Source organism: Myotis lucifugus, unplaced genomic scaffold (assembly GCF_000147115.1).
Source record: "Myotis lucifugus unplaced genomic scaffold, Myoluc2.0 scaffold_3, whole genome shotgun sequence".
Lineage (NCBI taxonomy): Eukaryota > Metazoa > Chordata > Mammalia > Chiroptera > Vespertilionidae > Myotis > Myotis lucifugus.
In genome coordinates, this window is record NW_005871051.1 from 11,177,452 (window position 1) to 11,201,531 (window position 24,080).

The window sequence follows — 24,080 nt, forward strand, 5'->3', positions numbered from 1 at the left end:
TATTTTTTAGAGATGCAAATAGATCCTTGGATATTTTCGATGAGAGATCACATCCACTCACAGTAAGTCAGTTTTATATTGAAGTTGTATTTTTCTCTCATACAGTTGTGTTTATTTCATGCTGATTTGCTTTGAAATTAATTACTAAAAGAAAATTACTCCCAGGTTGAAGTCAAAGTCATCTTCTTTTAAATCCTTTTCCCCACCCCATGTTGTATCTAATTACTTTACAAAAGAAGTGTTTTATAAGGGATATGTCAGCAAGAACTGAGTTGCAGCTTTGTATAATTAGTAAGCTAAGATAAGTAAATGGATCCAAAAAACCCCAAAGTGTATCTTTGTAAAAGATAATTTTCAGTAGCATCAAACAATATAAATATTTGTAAATAAACTTAATAGAGATATTAACATCTCTATGAAGAAAATTAAATAACTATTTAAATTTTAAGTTAATTAAAAAGACAAATACTTTCAAATTCACTACTTCAGATGCTCTATAGCAGTATGTGGCTGGTGATTACTGTATTACAGTATTACAGTACAACCTTAGACCTGGTGGTTACAGGAAACAAAATTATTTTCAGAGTTGATTGCAGAGAAGCATGACATGGTGATCAAGACTTTTGAGCTTAAAAATAACTTACATTTAAATAAAATTCTTAGCAGAAAGGTAGAAGGAAAATAAATAAATTATCTGAGGTTGTGCCTATATTTTTCTTTAATGAATGGTGGTGGTGAGTATTGAATCACTATTATTTTTTAAGATCCCATTGTTTATATATAAATGACTAAAATATGTCATGCCCTAGCTGGTTTGGCTCAGTTTAATAGAGTGTTGGCCTGCGAACTGAAGGGTCCTGGGTTCAAGTCTGGTCAAGGGCACATGCCCTGGTTGTAGGCTCGATCCCCAGTTGGGGGCATGCAGGAAGCAAACCGATCAATGATTCTCTCACATCATTGATGTTTCTATCTCTCTCTCCCTCTCCCATCCTCTCTGAAATCAATAAAAATATATTTAAAAAAATTGAAAAAAGACATGTCACCCAATAAAAATGTTATTTTAAGGGACATGTGGGCACAAATAGAAGACCGCTATCATAAGAGCACTTAGGTATTTTTCTTCCCTGGATACTTATATTGCATTTTTTTCTCCTTTCAGCGAGAAACAGTTCCGGAGGAATATTTTAGGCATGATCCTGAACACAAATTTATTTACAGATTTGTTCGGACCCTCTTCAGTGCTGCACAGCTAACAGCTGAATGTGCGATAGTGACTTTGGTAAGATAGTTTTTCTTTCAGAAAGCATCTTTTCTGTCTTGTACACAGGGTATGGTTCTGTTTTTGAAATAAAAATAGGTTCCTGAAATGATCATTAAGACTTCATTAAGAGAAACCTATCAAAGGAAGTAAAATACACAAATTCAAGCTAAATAATCATGATTTAAAATGTTGCTATTGCTTTTCTCATCACAAACAATTGCTATTGAAAGCAGCAGGAGAAATTTCTGTTTTTCCTCTCCACACCTCAGGAGACACACGCACATGCAGTGCACACACTTGCACACATACAAGGTGTGCTGGTGGGGTAGAATGGGGCAATACAAACCATCTGGTCCCCAAGCAGAGACTGAATCAGTGTAGGTCTAAGTTGAGTCCCAGGTTGTATTCCCCAGGCAATTCTAATATGTCCTGCTTGAAAACGATAGCTTTAAATTCTCTGTTCCTTGGATGATGGGTGTTAATCTATCCCTGCCGTCCTCTTGTGCCTGCCTTTGAAGTCGCCCAGGATTATAGTGCCAGTAGTACCTGAAAAGGCTTTGCTAGTTGCCTGCTAAGCTACAGCTGTGTGAGGACCTGGGTGTCATCCATACAAAATTCCTATGGTAAGATTTTATCATTTGGAATAAGTCCTATTCTATTGAGAAGTGGTTAGAATTATATTACCCCTTCCTACAGCAAACCTAAAGGGAAAAGTCAACATCATGGTCTGGAAAGAATACTGAGGTCAAGGCCTCTTCCTTTAGTACCCTGTTAAAATTTTAGTGAGGCACTGGGTCAGACACAAGCCTCTTCATAGAGCTATCAACTGTTTGGAGTGCATAGCACGTGCTGGAGAATGGCAGGAGCGGTGCTTCCATGTAGAGAGCTAGGTAATACAGGAAGGGGAGCATCTGGGCTGGAAGAGGTGGGGGAGTTCTTTTTAGACACATTAAGCTAGATGTAGAGACAGCAGGTGGCAGTGAGACAGCAGGTGGCAGTGTCTGGTGATCATTTGAATATATGGAATTAGAGCATGAATCTGAGCTATAGGTAGGGAATCGAGAGTAACTGTCCAAATGCAGAGAAAGCATTAGCAAACAGAGTATTCTTCAAAAAGGTAAATGTGGGAACAGTGTTCTGCAGACATGGGATGGGATGGACTTCACTGATAGAAGAGTTAGCTTCAGTGAGAAGGGAAATGTCACTTCCACTGACACAGGAGGGCAAGTGGTGTGAATGAATGAATAATGGCACTTCCAAGTCTGCCAGTAAAGATGACAATGCCAGTGTTGTGTAAGTGCCTCTGATACTTTCTATAAAGTAGAATTGAACCTTGCAAGGAGATTCGTTCTTAGAGTGCTGAGTTTTGGGGAATAAGTGCAGAATTTCACTAAGAACATATGTTCAATAACCATTTGTTTTTGAAAACACAGTTGAGTTTGGAGAACATTGGCAAATCTGAGCTGTCAATCTGATAACTTTCAGACAGTAAACATACTCTTCTTTTTTTATTATTGATTTTTTACAGAGAGGAAGGGAGAGGGATAGAGAGTTAGAAACATCGATGGGAGAGAAACATCGATCAGCTGCCTCTTGCACATCTCCTATTGGGGATGTGCCCGCAGCCAAGGTACATGCCCTTGACCGGAATCGAACCTGGGACCTTCCAGTCTGCAGGCCAGCGCTCTATCCACTGAGCCAAACCAGTTAGGGCTAAACATACTCTTTAAAATTGGACTTTTTTCTTTTTGTCAAATAGCATAGTATATACTCTTCTGCAAAGCAACCTTTGAGGTAACAACAAATCACAGCTTACCTCTATAATCTTTACTCAGCCATTAACTTCTCTGAGTTCTTTGTAGAATAGACATTTAATGCATGTAAAAGAAATCTCACAAGCTACCTGGCAGGTTTAGGAGTACCAGGGATACAGAGGCTGGCAGCTCTGTTACCACCTAGAATCCAACAGAATTGACATTAAGTTTCAGATTATGTAAGACAGAGATGAATTTCACAAAAGGATCATGGAGATGTGAGCATTGGGGGATATGAGAAGGACTGTCCTTTGTATGCATGTGTGTTCCTTATAAAAGGCACTAAAACGGGAAGACCTGACAGTTGTACAGTCCAGTCTTAAGCACACCTGCTTGTACTGCCTGTCCTGCTGCACCACACAGCAGCCACTGGGAGGCTCCATTGACCCAGTTTTTATTTTCAGCCTGTATCACAAAAGGACTAGTTACTGTGAAAAGAAGATCGAAATGTGCTCAGTATTATTAGGAATTTACATGTTCAAGTATTTTGAAAATCACCATATAACTACCAGCAGGTATGAAATAATGTATGTGGTAGGCACTCCAGTATTTATTGAGCAACTGAATCTACACTGGGCCTATATATGCTGTCCTTTTCAAGTGGAGAGGTAATATACAATGCATTTCTTCAGGAGGACCTTTGCTAAGATGTACATTCATTCCTGTGACCAAAAATTGAGCTGGAAATTTACATGGGCAAAGTAGGCAACAGAAGTATCTGATTTGCAACTGTGACGTGGCTTCTGGCTTTGGCTGGCCAAGCAGCCTCTGTAGAACCTAAGAATAAAAGACATGTTAAAAAATAGATGAAATCTGTCATTCCTAAGAGTTGTTATCACAGCACTTACACTGATCTGAAATCAAAGACAGTGCTCTACTTTTGCAGGTTTACTTAGAAAGACTTTTAACTTATGCCGAGATCGACATTTGTCCCACGAACTGGAAGAGAATTGTTTTGGGAGCTGTTCTTCTTGCCTCCAAGGTTTGGGATGACCAGGCTGTATGGAATGTGGACTACTGCCAGATCCTCAAGGACATTACCGTTGAGGACATGTGAGTTTGTAAGGTTTTGGTGAATTTTCTAACCAGTTTCCAGTACCTCATTTGTTCCCATAAAGTTTATATGTTAAGAAATATTTGTAAAGGTTACTTGGTGCAGAGAACTGAAAGAGGTATAAAATTATATACTTCTTTCTGTTTATACATCTGGTATAATAATTCATATTCCTCATTATTCATTAGGTCTTGATGTGTTGTTGTAATCCTAACTAATAAAGAGGGAATATGCTAATTGAGTGCCACGCCCTCAAAGATGGTGACGCCCACAGCCAATAAGGAAGGAATATGTGAATTGACTGCCACGCCCTCAAAGATGGTGGTGCCCACAGCCAATAAGGAGGGAATATGCTAATTGACTGCCACGCCCTCAAAGATGGTGTTGCCTAGTCCCCTCAGTCCCGTCGGGGTGGCAGGTGCATGGCAAGGCCGGGCCCGCCCGCCTCCCAGAGTCCCCTAGTCCCCTCGGCCCCCCCAGCCGCCCAGGGCCAGCCCGAGGCGCAGGCAAGCCTTGGATGGCGGCTGCCCAGTCGCCCAGGGCTGGCCCAAGGTGCAGGCAAGCCTTGGATGGTGGCTGCCCAGCTGCCCAGGGCCACCCAAGGCTCAGGTAACCAGGGCTGGCTGAGGCTTGCGCTGCTGGCAGTGGCAGCAGCAGAGGTGTGATGGGGGCATTGCCTTCCCCTGATCGCCGGGTTGCCTCCTGCCCCTGAGGGCTCCCAGACTGTGAGAGGGGGCAGGCCGGGCTGAGGGACCCCCCCCCCCCGCCTCCAGTGCATGAATTTTCATGCACCAGGTCTCTAGTAATATATATATATATATATGGCTAATATGCAAAGTGTCCCTCAGGAGTTCAACTGGGAGACTGGGAGTTTGATCGCTCACTATGACGTGCACTGACCACCAGGGGGCGGCATGGAACGAAGGGAGGCCCCGGCTGGCCCTGATCGCGGACCAGGCCTAGGGACCCTACCTGTGCACAAATTTCGTTCACCGGGCCTCTAGTCTGTTTGATAATTATGTCTCTGGTGGTTTTTGACAAACATTTTACAAGCTCACTACCAGAACAACAGTAGAGTAAATATCTCTGTGACTTACTTAAAGCCATCTGTTAGATCCAGTCCATTTTTAAGGGGCATACATCTGACCCTTGAAATAAATGCTTGGCCACTGTTAATGTCTTAAGGCCACTAGACTATTGAGAGGTTATGGCTTAAACCTGAGTCACGCATTGTGTATTTGCTTTAACTGGTCTTTCCCTCCTTTTTATCTGAAGTTCAGTTGTTAAACCATGATGGAAAATTAGCTGCATATAAAGGCTTCATCCCTGTGCTCTTGCCTGCCCTTTTAAGAGGATTGCAAGTGTTTAAAAATAGGTCTGATGAGTTAGGAAACTCCTACCTCTCAGTCAGTTGGCAAAGCATCACTGGGCACCACCTAGTGCCCATGCCATTTGAGTTTCCTGCGGCACTCAGCAACCACAGCGGTGCATTGTGGGGGGCTGTAGGTAACCATGAGGGTGAGCTCCTTAGAGATGGCATGCTAGCATGAGAGTGAAACACTAAACTTAACATGGGCATCTGGTCTGGCCACATTGAAGGGCCCTGAGGTTGGTGGGCAGGATGAGCCAAAAGGTATTTCCAGCAGACTCTCCAACTGCCCACCTGACAGTGAAAATGTCTTTGTCGGTGGCATTTAGGAAAATGTGAAAGAATTCCTCTTGATAATAATTGAACAGCATAAGAAGAGCAGGCAGAGGCAAGAGTTTGTTTGTGTTGCTTTTGCTCATTACTCCAGATAAGACTCATTCAGAATCACCAGAATTCGTATTTACAACTGAAGTGAGGATATTTGTGACCAAGAGAAGGGACCCCAGCGATTGTCAGTATCTGTCAAAGTGGCTTTTGGGACAAATGTCCACTTTGAAAATAGTATACACTGAGTAGTTTTGGTGATATTGCTGGTAGCCTTCTTAGCAAACAGTGTGACAGCAAATAATGAATTTGAAACAAATGGAAGTACTTTAAGGAGTTGCAGAAGCTAAAGTGACTTTGATCATCATGGGTCTTCAAACTGGTCCCCTGAAGGATGGAGAATTTGTGATCATTAACACTAGCCCTGCCATGATGATAGCTGAACTTTTCTCAAAACCTGCACCTCAACTGGCTGGGGCTCTGGCTCTAGTTATAACATCAGAACACACAAAGAAATGTGTGGGTTTTCATAGATGTGAGCCCCAGAGCAATGGTGGCAATGTCTAGCTACCCGATGACTAGTAGTAAACAAATGCTTTTTGTATATGAACAGAAACACCAGGAGCTATGTTTATAATAGGCTGCTTTTGTTTATGATCTTTGAAAATGGAAGGCATTACAACAGTGTTTAGTATACACTGGTTTCATCCCCCTGCTGTTGACTACTATTTGTAATGATCTCATTTTGAGTCTAAATTGAAAAATTGTGTCTGCTTTTTCTTAAACTTTCCAACATCTATGTGTCTTTTTTTGAATATATTTCCCTTCAAAAGAATAAGTTAAACTGAGCAGCTGCTATTCAGAAAATACGCTGTGCCTATAAATGGTATGCTATTCAACCATCTAGCCATTGAAAAAACAACAACAAAAAACAACAGAATATGCATATTCTGTAGGCATAATGCTTTTCTTCTGTCATTAAACCTCTATTAATAGACATGTTAATCCTATGAAGTACTGTATTTCTACACAATTAAAATGTATTAGTGGAGAAAACATAAAAGGGATACTGAAGTGCATTTATTCCTGTAGTAAATTAAGTCCCAATTATCTGATTATCAAAACATTATCTGACTTACATTTCTATAGGCTTATGGCTATATGAATAGGAAATTAATTTTGGAATTAGGTTCAGTCAGGTTAAAAGTTCACCAAATGAGAAAACCTCATCTCTGCTCATATTCTGACTGCTCTCCATGCAGAACATCAAGCCTTTGTTGACCTGTCCAATGGATAAACTATTAAAGCTTTAAAAAAATGAATATATTAAAAAATTAAGTGTCTCATGTTTGTTTAGGTATTATTTCTATATAATTAATTCTATCAAGGGATTTCTGTAGAATTAGTATGATTTACTCTAATTTTATATTTAAACACTTGGCAGGTGATGGCAGTGTGGTCACATAGCACAGCACTGCTCCCAACTTGCCTTCCACACTTGATTGAGCTCACCCCTTGTGGCTATGTTTCCATCTGTCTGGCGAGGGGGGTGGATGCTGAGCACCTCAGGTCAATGCTGTGCATTCCCAACATGGGAGAAACAGGTTGGAGTTTGAGTCGATTGCTCTATCAGAAGTCATATTGTAGAGTGGGTTTAGTCCAGCCAAGACATCTGTCTGTAATCTTTCTGCCATCCAGTTTAAAAAGTGCATCCTGACCTGTCATAGTGACAGTTGCTCACCCCATAAGATGAAGGTGAACAAAAACTTGCATTATGCCCTCTGACATTAGCCCCATGCACTGGGGTAGGGGGAGGCTTTCCTATCGAATGTGGCTTATTTATTTATTTATTTGAGATGAATTCTTGCTGCTTCAAGAGTTTTCCCCCTCAGGGATAATAGCAGTGGCTCTCGATGCATCCATTTGTTGCCGTGGTGATGTGCCCACTCCTTTTGTTGGCGCCTCTCTACTTCAATAAGTCCCTTCCTGTTATCGGCCTGGTGAAAATGTCTGCAAGTTCTTCAGAGCTAATAAACAGCATACATCATTCCTTTCATCTGAGCACTATAGTGGGGCCTGGTGAGTGAGCGAGGAGCAGGAAGCGTACAGCTGCACTAATGGAACTCTGAAGAATGAGCCCCGAGTCAGCAGCACAAGTGCACAGAGGGCCATCACCTCTTCCCCCTTGTCCCGAACCCAGAATGCTGGGATGCAGGAAGGACCACAAGTAGCTGAACCTTGTTTGAACATTAGTGTATTCATACAGCTGGGTAGCCTTTACTTGTTTCAAAACAAAATTTAGAGCCATCCCAGTAGCTCATAATGATATTTTTGAAGATGATAGTCCAATTGACTAAAATTGTCCTGTGTTGGTTTTGTCTCCTCCTCCTCCCCAGGAATGAGATGGAAAGGCATTTTTTAGAGCTACTTCAGTTTAATATTAATGTTCCTGCCAGTGTTTATGCCAAATACTACTTTGACCTTCGCTCCTTAGCTGATGACAACGACCTGCCTTTTGTATTTGCTCCTCTTAGCAGAGAAAGAGCCCAGAATCTAGAGGTAAGGCTGTGGAATCACTAAATGGGGCTTCTGTCAGTCGCCAAAGCTATCTGTGGTAAATCATATTAAGCAGTGATTAGGAAAATGAAAAGCTTTTTTAAATTAAGAAATTGAAGAAGAGCTTATAACCCTTTCACATCATGTGTCTTATGGTTTCTACAAGGATCCCACATTTAAAAAAAAATTATACATCTCTTCTGCAACCATAATTCAGAATGTTTTAAATCAAATTTAATCTGTTAATGGTTTTCCATTTGAATCTCTACCCTTCCTTTATAACTGTACATGAATAATTTCTTACAACTGTATCACTAATCATATCTACATACAGAATCTACTTACCACTCTTAATTCAGTTTGCAAATTCATGTCTTTTCTATATATATCATGGTTCAGTCCCATGAGTTTATTAGTACTACTGGCTAACCTGGGAGACATATACTTACAATGTATTATGTGTGTTTCAAATATTAGGTGTAGAAAATACATGGGTTTTTAATGGGTATGGTAAAGTACATGGTTGCAAAGTAATATTTATGGCTTATGACTTTTGGTGAGTATATAACAAAATTATTCACAACTGAAATGGACTCTTTTAAAATGGACACTTTCTGTGGTGCCTGGAAGATACTTTAGAAAAAGACGTTTTTCTACCATAATTAATGGGCAAGTGACATAGTTCCTTACGGTGCTTCAGTCATTAGACCTTCCCTACCTTCCAATAAAGTACAGCACACACTTACCTCATTAAAGTTTGCTTAGAGTATATTATAACTAATGAAGATTGGATAGAAATTGAATAGCTGAGTAAGGACCGATTTGCCCGAGTGTATGCTCTTTATGTTTAAGGAACAAGTGTACAGGTAATAGATGATATTGCTGTTAGGAGCCTATTACGTTCTTGACTTCTTTGAGAACCCAATTTTTAAATAATTCTAAGTTCCCCTTTGCTCTAGCAATCTAATCATAGCCCCTAAAGGACTTATCACCTTAGTGAATTAGCAGGAAGTACATCCCCAGAACCTGGCAGTGCAGACCTCAGCTGCCCAAAGCAGCAGTAACTATGAACTATAGAAAGGAGTGTGAATGTGTGGCTTATCAGTGATGCTTTTTGTGAAGGTTGGAACCCTTGTTTTTTGTTTGTTTTTTTTTAACTGTACCGGTGTTCTATTTGATTGTCTTTCCTAGGCTATTTCCAGATTGTGCGAAGACAAAGACCTGTGCAGAGCTGCTCTGAGAAGGTCTCTTAGTGCTGATAATTTTATTGGTGTTCAGCGCTCTAAAGCCATCCTCTCTTAAGGGAGAAGTGAAGGGTGGTAATATCGTGAGCCCCTCCCTCATCTACAAGGACTGGAGAAATAGCACCTCTCCTGCTCAAAAACCAGCAAAGTTAGTATTTTCACCTAAGACAGACGTCAAGTTGAAGAGACTCGTGGGCAGCAAGGACTATGCTCATAGAAAGAATGGGACCTTGTCAGTGCAACACACTCTGTCCTTTAGTTACAAAAAACACTCAAAAGCTAAAGCTCCCAACCCACACAGATATTTGCTTACAATGTAGGCTGATAGCTGTGAACTCTATGTGAAGTTGTTTTTTTTTAATTCATGTTTAAATTTTGAGGTTTGAAAGGCACTAACTATATAATTTATATGTCTTTCCTACTTTTCTGAATCGCCCCCTCCAAAAAAGGAATAAACCTTCCCAATATTGCTACATATTCCTTTACAATCAATGCAGTATTACCATTAAAACATGGGACGCCTAACAACTCACAAAGCCACTTAGGAACAGACTGTAGCATTGTTAGGTATTAAAGGATTCTTCATATTACATGGTGGAAGTTGCTAGTCATTATTGGCAAACAGTTTAAATCAAAAAGCTGCTGAATAACACTTCTCATTCAAATTCTTTGCAAGTAGTACTTACTAACACAGTAGCATGTTTGGGATAAGAGAAAGTGTCAGTATTGATTATCTACTTAGACTGGGTCCATGCTGCATATCGTAAGAACTATAATGGGATTTTAAAACAACTATAATGATTCTTCTCATTTTCTGATGATTTTCTTTGTTAAATAAATGTATCAAAAGATATTTTCATAATTCCAACCAACATGGTGGTCCAGTGATAATAAGCAGATAATGAAATAGGTGTTCCCCAAGTGCAATTCTAAGCTTAGATAATAGTGTGCTTGGGCCCTCCAGGGCACTCCTACGGAAGTATAAATGCTACAGACTTTAATTTGAAAGTTTAAATTTCTCATTTAGTTTTTTGGGTTTTTTCACCAATAAGTTTATTTTCATTTTTATATAAAAAAAATATAGGAAGCAGGAAGACAAGAATTGTTAGGGCTATTCCATAAAATCAACAGAGGTGTATATTTGTTCTGTACTTCTGCTCTACCCTCCTTAATACCCATTCTCAAAATTCCCATAAAACTGCCAGAGCTGCAGATTAAATGTCCACATTGTAGACAGAGGGGAAAAAATAGAGACAAAAAGATTTCTACAATATCCTGCTTATTTAGTTTAGCGAATTATGAAATGACAAAAGATTGGCTGAAACCACAAAGTTTATTTAAACTTTAATTTTTTGGTTCAGCCTATCTTTGCCATCTTTAAGAGGGGATTGAAACAAAAAATTAAAAGCTTAATATTTAAAATACACAAAACTAAGTTTAAGAGACATTTAGACTTTCAAATGTGTTGTAAGGCTGTAGCAATTATTCTACAAGTACCACCGCTTAAAACTGCACTAACACTGTAGGAGATAACTTGTGTCTTCATAGGAATGCCCTCCTCTTTAAAAGAAATCTTTGCAGATCTGTGCTATATACATGCTTTGATCACCAAAATTGTTTTGTTTCCCTAAATTCTGGTAAAGGAAGATTATGAGGAGCAGTGTTATTCAGATGTAATAAATTGAATTGGACCCTAATAGTAGTGTTATGAAAACAGGTGAATGAACCAGCTTTTCTATCCTACATATTAACTTGGTTGTAGGTGTCCCATGTAAGTCTTGCTATTTAAGAGGAAGCATATAGAAATATTAGGAACTCTTACCTCAGGCTTTAAAGGGCAGGGAGTTTAGTAATCAATCTTTTAGGAGATTGGTAAAATGTTGCCTAAACTTGAAATACTTTTAAAGATTAATGTTCTCAACTATTTAAAATATTTCTCCTACCTTCTCAAATGTATTCCTAGAAATTTTGCCTATAAACAAAGCATTTCTAGGCCAAGGAATACTTTCAGTATAGCAAGGCTTCACATTATATTGAGGGCTGCAGGTTTCATCACTTAAAAGGATAGAAACAAAAAATAATGGTATATAAAATATTACAATCTACCACCTCAAAAAAACATTGTTTATGGAGTTCTGAGCTTGGAGATTCAAGTATTGATTGCAATTTTTATTTTGAAAAGAATGCTACAACTTACGTGGTTTTTTCTCATGTTTATATTAAAAGAAAAGCTAATAAACCCTATTTTAATTAAAACATGGCTAGTATGTTTGTAACACTTCTCCCTGTTCACATAGCATTATGTCTCTGCCTAACCTACATGTTTCCCATCAGCTTTGATAGTGAGGCCTTAAAGCATTTTTAAACTGACCATAGATGGTTCGACCCTTGCCTCTAAGGTATAGTTATTTATTTGTTTTTTGCTCTTTTCAACCTAAAGATAATTTATTACACTTAAAATCACTGGCATGGTGCATTAGATGACATCTGTGAATAATTCATTATTGTGCTAATACTTGGAAGGTAAAATGAGGTAAACACCCCAGAGAGAAAGGAATTACAGGATGGTTTCCTATCAGCAATTTCATATGGTTCATCCTAAAACAACTTAAGGCCCAGTGTTTCTGTTTAAAGAGAAATTTCTTCTATTTACTCTTATTATATCCTGTATGTCCAGACATTATTGAAGCCCAGCAGCACTGAATCCTGGTTTTATGATAGCCCATGGTTCATTTCTTGGTTGAGTTTTCCTATGTCTATAAATACACTATTCCTTGATTAAAAAAAAAAAATGCTGAAGCCAGTATTTACCAGAAAAGAAATCACTCTGTATTCGGGTAATGCAGTGATTTTGGAAATGTTTAGCTATGGCATGTAAGTTAGCAAAAATCTTTCATCACCCAAGACTTCTCCCTGACCACATCTAAAATGACTAGCCTGTTCCCTCTCCCAGAAGCTGCATTCTCGAGTACAGAGCTACTTGGAAAAGCACTTGACAGCCGGCAGAGAAATCTCCAGGTAAGTGTTCATTTCAATGCAGAATCTGCAGATTATACTAGCGTCTATCAACAAGCGAAGGATTAGATTACCTATAGTCTTCACTTAGCCCACTCACCGACCTGATCAGCCTGACACCATGCCAGCAAGCAACACAAAGCATGTTGGAGCCCTTCAGCAAAGCCTGTTCCCCCCAGAGCAGAGGCGCAGTCTGCTTGGTTTCTGAGGCTATTTTAAATGGGGCTGTCAGAGGAGAGGCCATGTCATGTGAAATAAATTCTAAGAAAACCAGTTTGTGGTTTAGGATCTCTAGGGTGCAGAAAGAACTAGGAAAGTGAAATAGTTTAGAAATTAAGAGGAATCCAGAATCAAAGAAAAAAAGGTTAATATTTTTAAAAGGAACAAGTTTAGTGATTATTGTAACTTGTAAAGGGAGCTAAGTAATTTGAATGGTTAGAGAAATTCTTTGATAGCATCAGAAGTTACCAATAGTATTTTATTTCAAGACCTCAAATGATTCTGCTAGCATTTTCTTGAAACATTACTTCACTTCTACTAATCTTTACTTTTAGGCCCAAACGGTGGCCCCTTTACCGCCTCACTGGAACGGACTCTCCCAAAGGCAGAGCTTCCATGTTCTGTCCCCTCCCACTGCAGGTGAGGGCTCACCCTCAACCAGATCCTCTCTGCCTTTATTCTCTAACCTTCTGCTAATGTCCACTGGGCAGCACTTGACGTTGGTTACTACTGTGACCCTTTTCCAAAGCCTTATCACCAGGTTCCAGCAAATACAAGTTTCATATGGCTCACAGGTTATCTCGCCCCTTGTAATCCTCTTTAATCCCCTATTTGAGTCTTCCTGTGTCCCCCAAAGCAGCTGTTCCCAATTTACTGCACTTGCTGACTCCCCTGAGCTGCCCACAACCCTAGATGTATCTCCTCAGTCTAGGCAACATCCCCACATTCCAAACTCCAAAACTCATTTCCTGTGGCATTAGGAATAGAAGTCTCGCTTCTTAAAGTGACCCCCTCATCTAACAGAGGGGATTCCACCCCAATTCTAAAATCAACACCTATATCCACACCCTGCACCAACTTATCTTCTGCCTCAAAACTGCATTCAGCCCGGCTGCCGCGGTTCAGTGGTTGAGCATTGACCTGTGAACCAGGAGGTCACAGTTTGATTCCTGACCAGGGCACATGCCCGGGTTGCAGGCTTGATCCCCAGTAGGGGGCGTGCAGGAGGTAGCCGATAAATTGATTCTCATCATTGATGTTTCTATCTCTCCCTCTCCCTTCCTCTCTGAAATAAAAAACACTGCATTCATCTCCCCAATGTTGGGATGGGGCAATTTGACTTTGCTTAGTACTTTACATCTAGCGTTTCTCAAGATGTCCCCAGACCACCTCTCATCAACTGCAAGTGCCTGTGAAAGTTTCTCTAAATGGAATGTAGAATCCTGGATTGGATCCTGAATCTGATTAAGAACAGTGGTGGAAATTCTGGTGAAATCCAAATGAAGTCTGGAGAGTAATGAACCAATGTTGACTTGTTTAGACAAATGTACTATACTATGTTAACATTAGGGGGAAATGGTATATAGAAACTCTGAATCATCTTTGCAACTATTTTGTAAACCTAAAAAAGATAAGCAAGCAGCAGTTTCTTGGGCCCCAGATCCACCAAATCTCAATTCCTAAAGCTGAAGCCTAGGAATCTAAATTTTCAGTAGTCCCAAATGATTCTTACACAGACTCAAATTTGGAAATCTAGTGTTTCAATTGCCTTTCCATTCCTTGCCTGAACAGGGTCTTCTACCTTGCTTTAACTTGATCTTGCCTTACCTGATTTAATCCTTTAGATCCTCTAAATCCCAAGATATGAGTATTATTTTTTTTTTTTCTTAAAATATATTTTATTGATTTTTTACAGAGAGGAAGGGAGAGAGATAGAGAGTTAGAAACATCGATGAGAGAGAAACATCGACCAGCTGCCTCCTGCACATCTCCCACTGGGGATGTGCCCGCAACCCAGGTACATGCCCTTGACCGGAATCGAACCTGGGACCTTTCAGTCCGCAGGCCGACGCTCTATCCACTGAGCCAAACCGGTTTCGGCGGATATGAGTATTATTATTACCCTCCCGCAGATGAGAAAACTGAAGTACTAACAGGTTAAAATGTCCAGGATCACACAGCCCTTAAATGGTGGGACTGGGATTAGATTCCCTAGTCAGTCTAGTTCCCAAGTCTATGCACATAAACATGCTGCTGCCTCTCAATCATGTTTCCACTCATGACAAACAGAAAAGCTCTGTAATTAAATCACTAAAGGAAGCATTATTACCAGTAATGCACTGGGCCCACCTATTTCTCCAGCGTCTAAGTCCCAACAGTCCCTTTGCTCCAGCTTGTGACTTTGCCCTTTCCTCCCTTTCCATCGGAGGAGGAGGGGAATGAGCAATGAGAAAGCATTGGGAAGAGGTGCCAACTGGAGAGTCCTGTACAAGCAGGTACAGATGCTCTTCTGTTAGGATCCAGCTCAACACTATCCTCTCTTCTCCCAATTGCCCTAACTTACGAACCAATCTGATCATGTTCCCAGCACTCACTTTGACATTGAGTTATATATACTCTTATATTGGACTTATCTCCCCTAAACATAAGCTCCTAATTACCTATCTTCTCCCATATTTATGCCTCAGTGCACTGCTGGGGAACAGACATACCAGGCATTCACATGAGGTAGATTGGTAGCTAATCTGTAACTTGCCAAAATAGCAAGTAAGAAAATCTGACAACAGTATCTCAGGTTTACAAAGCATCTGCCCAGATTATCAGCAAGGTGCCAACTTTGAATCAACTCTTATCTGGGTTTCCTGACTTGTATTTATGGCTTAATATCAAGTGATTCTAACTGGTGAATGATGGAATAGTTTGGGGAGTTCCTGCTCCCCAACCAGACCCATAGAAAAACAGCACAAACATCTATAGGTTTGGTATAGAGCAGCAATTTTCAACTGGTGAACCATAAGAATTGTTAAAGCATTTAATACCTGACTAATAAGGGACACTGACCTCTTTTCTCTTAGACTGTCAGATAAAAAAATGACAACAGCCAACTCAATTGCTGTCTGGTGTCAATACGCTCTCTGGAACCATAAATATATAGGTCATATAATAGAGTTGCATCTTATTGGTCAAATTGAATAATAAGGTTGCATCTGATTGGTTAATTCTTGGTACCAGAAATTCTTATATACAAGTATAGGCATCTGATTTTTTTAAAAGTCAACTTTGGGGCAAAAAGGGTAGATAATTATTATTATTATGTTTGGTAAATCAAGGTTATATCTATTTTTTGTCAGATTGGCAAAATACATATTTTTGGTGTGCCAAAAATTTGAGTAATTTATGTGTGCCATGAGATAAAAAATCGCTGTATACAGTATAGATGGAGGGTTGATAGAACAGTCTCAGGCAATGTCTGCTCTTCCATGTATTTCCCTTCATTTCTTCAACTGAGTCATGAAATAATAACAGGATCAGCGGAGAAACCCATGAAATATATTCAAGTAAAACAAGTTTCCATTAGTTCTGTTTCTGGTGATTGGAATTTGCTTGATTTTCTTATTAATAAAAACATTACCATTTATATTTTAAGTACATCTGAGAAATCTGATTATGAAGTTGGAATCCATGTATCTCCTCAGATATTCTTAGAAAGCAGTGTGTCTCCCATAGAAGCATGAGGAGAAAAAGACTTGTACAGCATCTCATTTTCTTTACCATTGCTTTAATGCACTTTAAAATTTATCTACATTAGTTGGGAACAAAGAAACAAAAATAGACATTTCTTTGTTTTTCATAAATAACTACTCTCCATATTTGATAAAAATCTCAAAGCATTATTTTACCTTCCCACAAATATAATACACACAAAATTTTTCTGAAATAATAAGGTCAGCAAATTATCATGAGACTAACATAACCACATACACAGCTGTTCTATTGACTTCCAGGATCAAAACAAAACAAAAAAAAAAGAACTCAAGATGCTCTGGGTTTCCATTTGTTAATGCTAGGGTCTCAATTATAATCATCTGCCAGTAATAACTTATAGATTCAAGTTGATTGTCTACAAACAAAATATCGCTGGCTCTGATTCATGAGTTCTGGAGATGTCTTTGTGAAGCTACTGCATGGGATAGGCACTATACATATATGGAAATCATAAAAAGTATTAAATGCCCTTTAAATGCCCTGGACTCGAACTACTGACTCGGTATGTGCCTCATTTGGCTCAGTAATAAATTCACCTGCACCAAACCCGTATCAAAAGTCACTAAATCTCTCATATATATATATATATATATATATATATATATATATGTAATATATATTATGTATATACACACCCATATCACATACATACTATACATACAGTTTATAACAACATGAAGCAATATTGTCATAAAATGATGTACCCCAGGCATTACCCTGGCTGAAATCAATCCTGTAATTGTCATCAAGCTGCTAGAAGGTTTTCGAGTTCTGAGTCCGGTTACTTAGCGACTTGCCTACTCCTCACCCTGCTTTAATGTCTTCGTAGCTTTTTCTTTCAGAACCACCCTCCCCAACTCAGGCATTTCTTTCCCAAGATCACTTGATTAGACTTTGGAGGCAAGAAAGGACATGCAGAGGGAGCAGGCAAATCTCAGCTACACTACCTCACACCTGCCTGGATTTGTGATGTGCTCTGTCCTGTTTGCCACATTCGGTGTTAGAAAGCAGTTATTCAAAGCTTTGTCCCTTCTACCCCCCTTGGTTTTTCTGTAGAGCACAAAAGTGAAAGAAGCCTCTTTAGCAGGGGTAGCAGTTCATTAAAATATACAACTACATTTCCTAGCTCTGGGGGTCCCATTCTGTTCTTGACAGTGCAGGTCACGGATGCTGTTATTAAGGTTCGGTGTGGGATCCATGAGGCTTGCTCCTGGCGGCCGGTGTCAGGATTAGTGCAGCCCTGGCCCAGGAGGAAACAGCCTAATGAATACCAGTTTGGAAACAGTGCTGTCGGCACATTATTTAAGCTTGTACATGCGCACAATTACACACAACACACTTGCACAGGCCCATCATTAGAAGTGGTCAGGTGAAAATATGACAAAAGGTTTGCAAGGATAAACCAATAAGGCACCAAGAAAAATTATTTGTCGATTTAGACAACTTCAAAATGTGAGGAGGGAAAGAATATAAATTAAGGTCATGACAACTGATTCACTGAGAGGTCACATTAGTTCCTTTGGACAACCTTCTAAATCTTCACCCCCCTAACCTAGAAGTATGACATTGCTTAAAACTGAACTGTTAAAGGAACAGCCCCAAGGCTGCACATGTGAGGCCAAAAGAAGTCCCCAGTCCTCTCCAATTTCACAAAGCTGGCTGGGAAGAAATTGCTAAACCACCCCACGACCTTTCATTTTATCACTGTTCTCATGAGTATGAATTGTTTGCATAATAAAAATGCAAATGGGGAGGGGGGATAATGTGCGGGTTGGAAATAGGGAATGACCATAAATAGCTCGGCTGCTCTCCCCTGGGTAGGGGTTGGGGTGGTAGATACTAGTGAGATTTCAGGGAAGCAGGTGGGCTTTATCCTGGAGGGAAAGGAGGAGAGCGAGGCTGAAAACAGACTGAAAACCAAAAGGCAGCTCTGAAAGTAGACCCCAAAAAGCATTACCTGTATCGCCTTTCCTGGGCCTAGTATGCTTTGTGTTAACTGTCTTACTTTTTAAAGTAAATTGGTGGTTCTTTTTAATTTGGGCATGTTGCCAAAATGAAAAAAATTTTTCAATGAAGAATTAAATTACTTTCATCCACTCATCCCACAACTTTTAGATACACTGTGCATCATTTCTAGATTCCTCCACAAAGAAAAGGGCAGGGGGGACAATCCAAATTAGGCACAGTGACCGAAGACAACAGAACCATCTGCCCTTTCTGGGAAAATATACTAAGTGTGGGAAGAGGTCAAGGTGCTCAGAAAAGGTCCTCATTTGAAAAACAGGAGAAGAATGGGCTCTTGGGAATTATCTCAAGGTTCTGAGACATCTGAATAAGCAGAGGAATAAGATGTGCAAAAAGTTCTCTAAGCTGTGTGTACTAGGTTTTGTCAAATCCACTGAGAACTGATTCAATTTTGAGTATGTAAGAGCAGTGCATTTTTATACTGAACAGCTTTTGAGAGTCCTTAAAACCATGATACCAGGCTCCCCACACCCCCAGCAAAGTGTTTAAATTCACTATGGGAACTATTCATTTGTTTACTTAATATCCATGAAGTAGAAACTAAACTGGGCTTCGATCTTACTTTTCCAACTTTGGTATAAATGAAGCATAAATTCCCTAGACGTGTTTCCCTAGGGAGACGTTCTCAAATTTTAATTGCTTTTGCCATTTTAGCTTCCTAAATTTAGCCCCCACTCAACCTTGGTCATTGGTATTTTGCTGGCCAATGTACCATCACCCTCTTCCCCAGTCACGGCCTCACACTCTTCATGAATGAATGGTTCAACAGATTAGGAAAGTAAACAGAATTTTCTAATAGTAAAGAAATCTGTGTGTATACTCATCATATAGGCTTCCATATATGAATGGTTAAGTTAGGAAAGCAAACAGAATCCTCTTACAGCAAAGTGTATGTATGCGTTCAACTCATCGGCTTTCTCAGAAAAAGGGGGAAAGAAAAATGTACTTGAGGCGGGGGCTGGAGAAACAGCTTTCCTCCTGCTACAGCGGTACACCTAATGTAAGTGCGTTATGGGCCTCAATTGTTTTCAGAGACCTCAGAGAGCAATGTCTTGCCGCTTTTGGAATATCTGGCTGTACACTAATCCAAAATCCAGGGACATTTATTTTCTCTCATTGCTGCCAATGTTTGTTCACAGGTAGCCAGCTTCCCTCCCCCAGTTCAAGCAACTCATTGGAGGGTGGGTGTGGTTTCTAATCACAGCTCTCCTGGAGGAGGCAAAAGAAAAGCAAAAAGACTGTTTAACATGATAAAGGAGGTGGAGTGGGGGTGGAGCAAGTAAATGTTGGAAATTTACTTAATTACTGGAGGTATATCCATTTTAGTCCTTAAACCTACAAACAGCCCCCTTTAGCAACTATCACTAAGTAGTTCCAGAAGGAGTGAGTTTACTTTTACCAAATTATAGCACAAGTTGTTTTGTAAAAAAAAAAAAAGATGGGATCACTGAAGCCTATTAAGAACCACCCACTCCTCTGGCACAGAGCTGCCATCTTATCAGTCTAGAATTCAAGCTCAACCAATTTCCATCCCGTAGGTCTTCACTACTCCAAATATTTCTGCTGGGCGCTGTGAGGGCTACCTCTAACTTATTCAAAAAGCTGGTGCTGCTAAGAATAAGAATGGTTACAAGTACTACAGAAAAAGCGCCCGAAGCTCACTAAACAAAGCTAGAATGAAAACAAAGTCGCTGACACTCCCTAACCTTGCCACTTTGGGGAGGCCCTAACCACATTCTGCCCTCCTGGCATGACCTGGAGTTTCATAAACAGGGACAAGCAGCTCACCTTAAAACACCTTGGACACTGCCAGCAGCAGGAGGAGAAACAAGCTGAAAAAGCACACCCATCAATTTCTCAGTCATAGTAACCCACACTTTCACTGTTCACATTTGTCAAAAAGACACAAATAGAGGAAATATATTTTTCCAATTCAGACCACACAGTTCAAAGAAACCTCAATCAAGTGGAACTTCATGATAATGCCAATGTTAGGATTGTAAAGCCCCCAAAGCAAAGGTAAATTTTGTTGCCAAAATGCAACAAAGTTAAAAATTAAGAAAAAATACATATTAAATTAAAAACAGAGTTCTCTTAAAGAAGGCAGCAAGAAACGCAAAACAGAATACACGTGAGCTGAGCCCCTCTGAGAAGTCCCGGGACAGCTACTCCCTTGAAAGGGCCCTTTCCCCCGCTCTCCCGCTTGGCCCAGGAGGGGGCGTCAGCACCAGGAAGGTAAACGGAAGTGACCTTGGCAAAGCTTCCAAACAAAACACCCCTCCCCCTCACTCCGGGCCGCGGCCTCCTACACGTGCGACAGGGACACCTGCTTGTGGTAGGCGGCTGCGGCGGGGCCCGGCGGCCCGGGTCCTGCCCGTGAGCGCGGCGCTGGCCTCGGCATAGTCCCGGGCGGCTGTGGCGCCCCCGCTCTTGTGGCCCCGTCGCCGGCGGCAGCAGCAGCGGCTGGTGAATCGCCGCCACGACTCCACCGTCTTGCTGGACCAAATCCAGACGCCGGAGGTGATGCCCACCACGAGGCACATGAAGTACTTGAGCATGAGCACCCAGTACTCCGGCTTGGCGCGCGGCTGGCCGGTGTCGGGGCCCGGGCAGGCGCAGGTGAGCGCGGCTTCCCAGCTCTCGCGGTAGTGCTGCTCGTACAGGTAACAGGCCACCACGATGCTGGCGGGCACGGTGTAGAGCAGCGTGAAGATGCCAATTCGGATCATGAGCTTCTCCAGCTTGTCCGTCTTCGTGCCCCCCTGCTTGATGACGCTGCGGATGCGGAAGAGCGACACGAAGCCTGCCAGGAGGAAGAGCGTGCCCACCAGCAGGTAGAGCACCAGAGGGCCCAGCACGAAGCCGCGCAGCGAATTCAGGTTCTGGTTGCCCACATAGCAGATGCCAGCCACTGGATCCCCATCCACGGAGCTCAGTGCCAGTGCCGTGATGGACTTGACGCTGGGGATGAGCCACGCGGCCAGGTGGAAGTACTGCGCATAGCCTGCGATGGCCTCGTTGCCCCACTTCATGCCAGCTGCCAAGAACCAGGTGAGCGACAGGATGACCCACCAGATGGAGCTGGCCATGCCGAAGAAGTAGACCAGCAGGAAGACTACCGTGCAGAGCGCAGGGCCCGTCGTCTCGTAGTGAATGTGGCTGTGCTCACGGCTGCAGGCGACGCTGGCATGGCCCACGACCAGGCGCACCAGGAAGCCCAAAGACACGCACAAGTAGCAAGCGGACAGGAAGATGATGGGGCGCTCAGGGTAGCGGAAGCGTTCCATGTCTATCAGGAAGGTAGCCACGGTGGTGGAGGTGGAGATGAAGCACAGCACGGACCACAGGCCGATCCAGAAGGTGGCGAACGTGCGCTCGTCGGGGCTGAAGGAGGGCTGGTAGCAGGGCACCGCGCAGTTGGGTACCTGGCCCGTCCGCACCTTGTTGTACAGCGGGTGCGACTCCTTCAGGATGGGCACGAAGGGTTCCCGGCACTTGCACACCGACGGGCCCCCGGCGGCGCACTCACCTCCCGAGGAGGGTGCCCCCGGCGGGCCTGGGAGGGTGGGCTTGGCCGGGAAGAGCCTAGGAGGCACCGTGGTGGCCTCACTGCGATTGTAATCCATGCACAGGACCTCGGCGTCGCGCCCCAGCACGGGGAGGCGGTCGCAGCTCATGCGCTCGGGCCACGCGAAGCCATACTGGCGCATGAGCGGCGAGCAGCCGGCCTTGGCGCGCTCGCACACGGAGCGGCAGGGCGGCAGGGGCTTGTGATAGTCCGGCAGGCAGATGGGCGTGTACATGGAGCACAGGAAGAAGAGCAGGTCCGGAGAGCAGTGGATCTCCACCAGCGGCCAGAACTGGTGCACCTCCAGGCCCGCCTCCTCCTGGGTGTCGTGGTTGAACTGGTTGGGCATGTGCGTCAGGTTGTAGCCGATGCCGCGGCACATGGGCACCGTGATTTTCTGGCACACCGGGGCCTTCGAGGCGGCCACCGCTCGGCCTGCCAGCTGCGCCAGCAGCAGCAGCAGCAGCGAGGGCGGCGCAGAAGGGTCAGGCCGAGCCATAGCCCCCTCCCTCCCCTCGCCTCGCTCAGCCCGCGCGGGGCCGACGCAGGCCGGGGAAGCCGGGACCGGGCTTCCCTCTCCGCCGACGTGTGTGTGGTGCCGGGGCTGGCAACCTGTTGGCTCTTTCTCTCTTCAAGAAATCCGCCCCAAGACAAACTGTTTCGGGAAGGCGCTGCCTCCCTCCGTGCTTAGCTCCTTCTCCGGATAGGGTTTGGGAGGGGCGGTTAGGGCTCCGATTCCAGGGAAAGTACTCTTGAAAAAAGAAGAAAAATCGCAACCACTCCCAGTTAGAGGGGAGTCAACGGCTCGGTCCCCGCAAGCGGTCTCCAAATCTCTAGATTAAACTCTCCCTTCCACCTCCTGAAACCGAACTGCTGACGCCCCACCCCGCCTCCCTTTCCACGGGGCCCTGCAGGCTGGACCCCGGGGTCAGAGCGACCAGCCCCTCCGGAAAAGGGCAGAGGGCCGGGGAGAACGGGGAGAAGGGGCAGGCGCGGGCTCTCACCTTCTTTCCGCGGATCCGGAAAGAAGCCGATATTCCACAGCCAGGCTGGGTCCTCCGTCCCGGGGACACTCGGCTCAGAAACGCGATTCAGAGCCAAGCTGGCACCTGGAAAGTTTGGCGACAGGCTGGGTATACGAGGCGGCGGCACATGGCAGCAGGTGGGGGCGTCTCAAAGAGGGGGTCGCCCCCGGAACGCGATCGCCGTAGGCTCGTCACTCGCCCTCTCCTCCTCCGGGGCCCCCCGCATGATCCGGGCGGGGCAGGGCAGGGGCAGGCCGTGCGTTCCACCGGGGTCCCGGAGCCGCACGAAGGGCGAACGCGCCTGCAGCACCTAGGCGAGAGGGAGGCGGTGCGGCGGCCGGGAGGACCCGCCGCCTCACGGCACCGCGAACAGTCGGCGCTGGCCCCGCCGGGACTGCATGGTGCGCGCCCGCCGCCGCGTCCCGCCCGCCGCTCGCCTCCTCCCCTGCAGAGGGCTCCTCGCTCCAGCCGACTCCTGGGGGCGGCGGCGGCGCTCCTGGGACGCGCCCGCCTCGGCTCCTCCCCCGCGCACTAGCACCCTTTCGCCCACCTCCGGCCGGCACGGAACGGCGCGCGGCGGCGGCGGCGGCGACTGCGGCGGAGGAGTCACGGCCGCGGGCTGACTTAGCCTCTCCCACTCCGCCCGGTCACCTGCTTCTAATGCCCGCCGGGAGGCCCCGCCCCGGCCCCGCCCCCTCGAGCTGGGGCTCGGTTGGTGGGCTGCCCCGCCACGCTCTCCGCGCGTCCCCGCCCACTGTTCCCCGAGCGTGGCCTCTCCTCCGGCGCCCTGCGGCCCCGCCCCGAGCGGGCAGCCGAGCAACGCGGGCCAATCGCGGCGCGGGAAGCGACAGGGGCGGAGCGAATGCTAATCACGCCTTCTTGAGACGCGGGGCGGGAAACGCTAAGCTCGAAGTTCCAGGGAGTTGTCTGCAGCCGCCCGCGGTGCGGGGCTCCCTTTCCTGCAACGTCCTGGCTGCAGAACCTTTGCTCCCAGGGCCCCTACCAGTGCTCCTCTCCGCAGCTAAGCATTCCTACCGAGTCCAGCGCTTGTTTAAAAGAA

The 24,080-nt window shown here is 43.9% G+C and overlaps 2 protein-coding genes across 5 annotated transcripts in view; one reads left to right on the plus strand and one right to left on the minus strand.

The window, feature by feature from the left end:
* CCNYL1 (cyclin Y like 1) overlaps window positions 1-24,080 on the plus strand; it is a 51,064-nt gene that overhangs the window by 26,789 nt on the left and 195 nt on the right. Inside the window, exons 6-12 of one of the 4 annotated variants that reach the window (XR_002831222.1) lie at window positions 11-62; window positions 1,160-1,279; window positions 3,962-4,128; window positions 8,219-8,381; window positions 9,570-9,770; window positions 12,576-12,640; window positions 17,232-17,527. Coding sequence is in view for 1 of the 4 variants with exons in the window: in XM_014462126.1 (XP_014317612.1) it covers window positions 11-62; window positions 1,160-1,279; window positions 3,962-4,128; window positions 8,219-8,381; window positions 9,570-9,680 (613 nt within the window). In the remaining 3 variants the exon portion in view is untranslated. Of the gene's footprint in view, window positions 1-10; window positions 63-1,159; window positions 1,280-3,961; window positions 4,129-8,218; window positions 8,382-9,569; window positions 11,879-12,575; window positions 12,641-13,191; window positions 14,493-17,231; window positions 17,528-24,080 lie in introns of those variants that run through there. The other 3 variants (XR_002831224.1, XR_002831223.1, XM_014462126.1) reach the window with 3 other exon arrangements.
* FZD5 (frizzled class receptor 5) lies at window positions 17,691-23,617 on the minus strand. Its single transcript, XM_006082452.3, is given in 3 exon segments — window positions 17,691-20,792; window positions 20,794-22,746; window positions 23,000-23,617. Coding segments are annotated over 2 exon segments (1,761 nt in total). The 5' UTR covers window positions 22,495-22,746; window positions 23,000-23,617; the 3' UTR covers window positions 17,691-20,732.